Source organism: Sceloporus occidentalis, unplaced genomic scaffold (assembly GCF_023333645.1).
Source record: "Sceloporus occidentalis isolate IW3139 unplaced genomic scaffold, rSceOcc1.0.p SCAF_26, whole genome shotgun sequence".
In the NCBI taxonomy this organism is placed as follows: domain Eukaryota; kingdom Metazoa; phylum Chordata; class Lepidosauria; order Squamata; family Phrynosomatidae; genus Sceloporus; species Sceloporus occidentalis.
In genome coordinates this window covers 7856967-7862651 of record NW_028317006.1, presented here as the reverse complement: position 1 = coordinate 7862651, position 5685 = coordinate 7856967, and the positions used below count along the sequence as shown (strand labels likewise).

General features: G+C 41.8%; 1 protein-coding gene across 1 annotated transcript; it reads right to left on the bottom strand.

Moving 5' to 3' along the window:
- Positions 1-1037: 1037 nt before the first annotated feature.
- LOC149300104 (D-glucuronyl C5-epimerase-like) lies at positions 1038-4848 on the bottom strand. Its single transcript, XM_089485783.1, has 3 exons — positions 4284-4848; positions 2692-2934; positions 1038-2062 (listed from the first exon to the last, which is right to left on the bottom strand). Exons 1-3 carry the CDS (start codon positions 4840-4842, stop codon positions 1038-1040), a joined length of 1827 nt encoding a protein of 608 aa, XP_089341909.1. The 5' UTR covers positions 4843-4848.
- Positions 4849-5685: the final 837 nt, after the last annotated feature.

Here is a 5685-nt window from a genome sequence, read left to right as displayed (position 1 = left end):
AATCTATCACAACCCTAGGCATCCGTGCAGGCACCGGGAGCACATGCTCACTCCCAATTCATTCTGAATTAAAACATGCTAGCCTTCTTTCTACATGGGATAAAGTGGTGTGGTTTGACCAGGTGGAAACGGCTCGGCTTCAAATTCATGTAAAAAAAAAAATGTCCCCTGGACTTGTCACAGTGTTCAGCGGCGGTCTTTGTTAGATAAATGTACAGTGAAGCAGCAATCACAATAGTTTGTGTAAATACCTATATACTTCTCTCATGTGTAACATTTTAGTAAAAATAAACTTGCTTTATTTCAAGGGTTATAAAAACTATTTTTTTTGTAAGATCATGGGTGAACAACTTCCTTGTTTGACAGGGAAATAAACAGCAGCTCACAAGAGTCCATATTTTGGGCAGAATCTTTGGAATCCAGGAGACATTTATTATTGTCGGGAACAGCATTCTGTCAAAGTATGAAAAGTTAAAGTGCATTAGACAGGATCCCTAGTATTCTGCTCTTAATATTAGTTAGAATTCGGAAAGAAGTCCTAAGAGAAGGTGTGTGTGTGTGTGTGTGTGTGTGTGTGTGTGTAATGTAGGTTGCAGTTCAAGGTGTTCTTGAAATACAGCTACTTACCTTATATGATTGTCAACACGGTATGTCTCCACCTGAAATTCATTTCAGAAACTATTTTTCTGCCCCATTGCCAACTACCAACTATAATGAGATTGAATATTTTGGACTCTTTAGATTATGTTATGGGGCTAAATGAAGAGACAAAGGAAGGGGGGGGGGATAAACAGAAGAAGTAACCAACTCTTTGGAACACATATAGATATATACACACACAAACATACGTTTCCTGACCTGCTTCAAACTTTCCAGAGTCAAACTAATATGAAATCTAAAACACTAGCATGTTTAACACACCTTAAATTACTTGAACGTTATATATTTTCAGGCATGACAGACCCCAGATGGAGAGGGATGTGTCGAGGTACCCGTCAGACCCTGGCAGCTTTTGGTTTCTGGCTATGGTTCTGACTTTAGTTGTGCTTTGCTCTGCCTCCTTTCAGGTAGGTCTTCCAACGTTTGACATAGTCTTTCAAAATGGGAGATCCATCCACACTAGATAGGAGCTGAATCTGATTGATGTGGGTAGTGTGATAGTCCCAGCGAGCCAGATTTGGGGCAATACCTAGCATGAAGTGCCTCAGATCATAGATGCTCCCAGATCCAGTGTCATAAAGAGGCAGCATGGCTCGCAGGGACTCCATCCCTTTCTCAAACAGCTGTCGAGCCTCTTTTCCCAGCTTTTCTCCTGCAGTTTCCTTCAGGTCATACAAGCCAATCAAGGAGTAGATGAAGCCATTCAACACAAAGGAGCTAGGAGTAGTAGGGTATTCCTCATACCAGTCATATTTGTTCATGAACACTGCTTTCACGCCATGTTTTTCAGAGGGTAGCTTGAAGGGAGCAGTTGCCCTGAGCGCCGAGTCCAGGTATTTCTGCTCCTTGGTTAACAAGTACGCACGGACCAGTGTGGATATGGCTTGTCCCTGAGCCATGGCAGAGTACCATCCCGGTTCTAATGCCCTGAAACCCTCTCCCAGCTTTCTGGTAACCATTATTGGCCACCCGCCCTTAGCATCTTGATTTCTTAACAGCCAATCACTAGCAGAGAAGAAGGCAGCTGTGTGGGCAGTAGTCGATATTGTGACATTGTCAAGGAAGCCGCTGCCCTTAACAACAATCTGAATAACCTTTTTCGGCATAATCTTGGTCTGGCGGACAGCCTTTGTATTTGACAGTCCTATCCCCTTCTTCAGATCAGTCACTAGGTCACGGGTTAGTGTACTCCAGGTCTGTCGGGATCCCACCCCATAGAAGACATCATGATTGTGGAAAGCAATGAGTTGTGTATTAGTGACATAGTGTATAGTGAATATCTGGTTTTTCTCAGTGGTCTCCAGCACCACTGATATGCTGCCATTAGTCAGGAATTTTAGGTCTAGAGACAGTATGAAGTCTTTTGTGTTCCCAAGCGTTAGTGATGCACCCTCAGAATTTCCTGATGAAACAAACACACATACATAAAATAGATGAAAAAATGCAAAAACACACTATGAAAGCTTAAATTTTTAGCATTTATAGGGAATACAGAATTAGAAAATATGCATCAGGAGGACTCATTTATTAAAAACTGTATACTTGGGGCATATGCATCCACAGTAATTTTTCCCATGTTAAGGAGCAAATGATTTGCCCTGTCCAAGGGGCAGGGAATAGGCATTGCCAGGGAATTTCCATGGGGGAGGCAAGTGCTCCCTCTTATTGACAATCATGCTTCAGTCTATCAATTCACATTCCTTTATGGGATTTTAAGAAGGCTTTAACGTACTGCAGTTTGGCAGATCAATACCCATTAACAAGACAATCACTTCAGGAGACAACGAAGTCACCTACAGATAAGCCCTCCGAGAATAAAGATGTAATACAGACCCCTTATAATAAACGCAGGGGAGATACTCATCATATATTTTATAAACTAAGGTGACGCACAAAAAAGCAATGTCACGGGGTACGCAGATCTCAGAGGCGGAAAATATCTTTACTGTGTATCATGCACAAAGCCAGAGGCTGAAGGGCCCATTCACACTGCCTTTACATCTAATATACAAAGAGACTATTGTTACTAACCTGGAACCACACAATGCTTGACATGGCTATATCTGGTCTTGTCATACACTGTTCTGACAGAAGCTCCCTTGGGGACTGTCCACACACCGGCCACCCCTCCATCGGTCTCATCTGCCTTCTCATACACCTCCACATGTGGCGGCTTCTCAGTCAGGTTCTTGCTGTAATGACTTAGACCGTATTGAGCAATTTGGATTGGGTAGAAGTAGCCTTGTGGCCCCCACTGGGTGGATAATGGGACTCCTAAGGAAAGAGCACACATAACAAATATTGTCATACTAGATATTGCCTAGGAGCATACTACCAAACCCCAGCAAAACCATATCACCCCCTACAGTAAAGAAGGTTATACTGCTAACTCTTATAAGCTTAGAAAGGTAGAAATGTCATTTCAGGACAGATGAGTCATTTCCCACGCAGGTTCTGTCTGACACAACACTGACCTGAAAAGGTAAAATTTTACACCAGACACCATGACACAAACTGAAAAAACAAGAACTGTAACCTACAAATACATTTAGATTTAAAGGATACTAAATATATCCTGCATTTGTTTGGTGACATAGTTTAAAGAAGTGGCACAGAACTATTCTGCTCTCAAAAACAAAGGCTGGTAAGTCCCCGAGAAAGGCATGGCTAAAACATTCGACTTTTACATTCTTTTGTGCAAGAACATTTCAACTCTACTGCCTGTATCCTTCACCTTTAACCCTTGGCATGGCTGCATGCTGGCAGCTGAGCTATTACAGTATATCAGATTGCCAGCATGCAGGGGAAATAAGCTAAGAGGCAAGGATCAATTTTGTCACAGGTGCCACACCTTAAAAAATGCAGGTAGCTTGCGTGTAATATATTAATATATTACATAGAATAAGTCAGCTGATTAACTTTTGTGGACAACTTTCACCACCCTCCAAAAATAGAGGGTTAGTTGTATTCCTCAGAAGATGGTGTCACAGAAATGTATATGTCAACCTAAATGGTGTCTTTGGCAATGTACATGTTCGCACCATGATAGATTTAGTTGTTATCTTTACCTATTTGGTTTAATATAAATGGGGAAATATTTTAGGTATTTTGAGCATTATATGATGTGATAGACTGCACTGTTTGCCTCAAACTAGGTTTCTATGTATAGATTAACTCCTGGAAAGAAATATATGCATAACATTTTACTTTGGGAGATGCATTATTATAAGGTTGCTAACTAAATATACCTGTGAAATCTGACATGGCCTCTAAATGGGGGTGTATTCTTACTCCAGGCATTTGAATAGTTAAACTAAAGGCAGTATAATATTTCACAAAAATATCATCATGCCAATTATGTTTAAATGTTTTGACTTCTCAGAAAACAGAACGCTTTTCTTAGTTAGCGGTTAAATTAGTCTTGACAGATCTCAATGATAAAATACACCGACAGGAATCGTAACAGTTGTTGGTTATAGTTATAGCAACTAGCTTGCCAGCTATATGTGGTTATAGCCTAAAATCTTCAAATCAGAGCATCCCAGGGGAAAGTTACTCCCCTTCCATGTGGTGTCTTAAGACAAATTACAATTTCCTTTGTTTTGAATCTTCTACCTCCTTACCTTCTACTCCACTGATGCACTTCACACGATCTCTCACCTCCACGTTATACCCTTCAAAAGACATGAAGACCCCATCAGGGTGGTATGGTCCACGTTGGGCATATACTTTGGAGTAACTGTGGGAAAATTCAAACCGTTCAAAGCCATCGTACTGTGCAATTTTTCCGTATACTTCAAAGTACTTTTCTGCCCATGAGAACGGCATATACACTTCATTCCCTTCTCTCCTGCATCGCACCACCTGATCCTCATTTATCACACAGTCAATATCCTCATATTTCGGCCCATTTCCTTTGGCCTCCACCAGAGGTGGAGCCTTCTGCTGCTCTTGCGGTGAAGCTTCTTCTGATCGGAGCTGTCCGTTGGCTGCATTGCTCTCTGAAGCCAAGGCCCTCTTGTCTAGACCATCAACTCTAAAACCTTCTTGAGGGCTCCATGGCAGGCTGGAGTAATGATCGTTTGAAGAACATTTGTTCCACAGCAACACAGTCACCAGTGTAAAGAGAGAGCATATGAAGATTAGAGTCTTATAGTTGACCCGAGCTGCCAAGCAACGCATGTTCACACCATACCTAAGGGGAGACACAGCAGGGCGGTAAGTATAGGTTTACATTTCAACTGGTGGCTGTACAGCACTGAAAACAATCTTGATAAGACTTGCACATTATTAAAAAACTGCACGGTACCTACTTTCTTACCCATCTCAGATGCCACTAACAGGCCAAAAAAACACAACATCCACCCCTCAGCTAAATATTGTTGCCCTGCTTCTGGCAACATTATACAATATTCACAAAGAATAGTGCCTTTCTGTCGGACCCATTAGAAAAAAGTCTTGCCCCACTGCATACGCATATACTATTATAGCATAGTGGTTGTCCACTCTTCGAGTTCATTACTAGACAGCCCCCTGCCCTCACGCCCTAGTGCACAAAGAATAAATTAACCGGAACCCAAAGCCCACACACAAGACAATTTACTGCTCTGCTTCGTGCATTTCTAATCTCCGAGTGGGAGAAAGAAAAGTAAAACATGAATACAAATGGAGGCTAATTGGTACCGGCCCTAACTGAATTCAGAGCAGTATGCAGCACACATAAAAGGAGAACCTCCCCATCTCACAACAAATTGAATGTCACCTTCAGAGATGTAGGTAGACAGTACAGTGAAAGAACAGACATGGAAAGCCATGAGTAATACAGCAATAGGCACAGAAACAATATGATTTTTGTTCAGCCAATTCCAAGAATATTTGAAGTCCCTTACTGTATTAAACTCTACCATTTCTACTGGCAGGCTGTTCCAGTTATCCCCCACTCAGGTGGCTGCATGTATCCCATCGGCCACTGGCCTCGAATGGCCAGAGCACATTTAAATCCCCCATGTCATGTAAGACAAGTAA

Bases quoted from the DNA above. Each gene is read 5' to 3' on its own strand.
- LOC149300104 (XM_089485783.1), bottom strand. From the start codon at position 4,842: ATGCGTTGCTTGGCAGCTCGGGTCAACTATAAGACTCTAATCTTCATA. The intron at 2,935-4,283 runs GTAAGGAGGTAG...CTCTTTCCTTAG, and splicing joins GTGCATCAGTGGAGTAGAAG to GAGTCCCATTATCCACCCAG. The intron at 2,063-2,691 runs GTTAGTAACAAT...TTGTTTCATCAG, and splicing joins CAAGCATTGTGTGGTTCCAG to GAAATTCTGAGGGTGCATCA.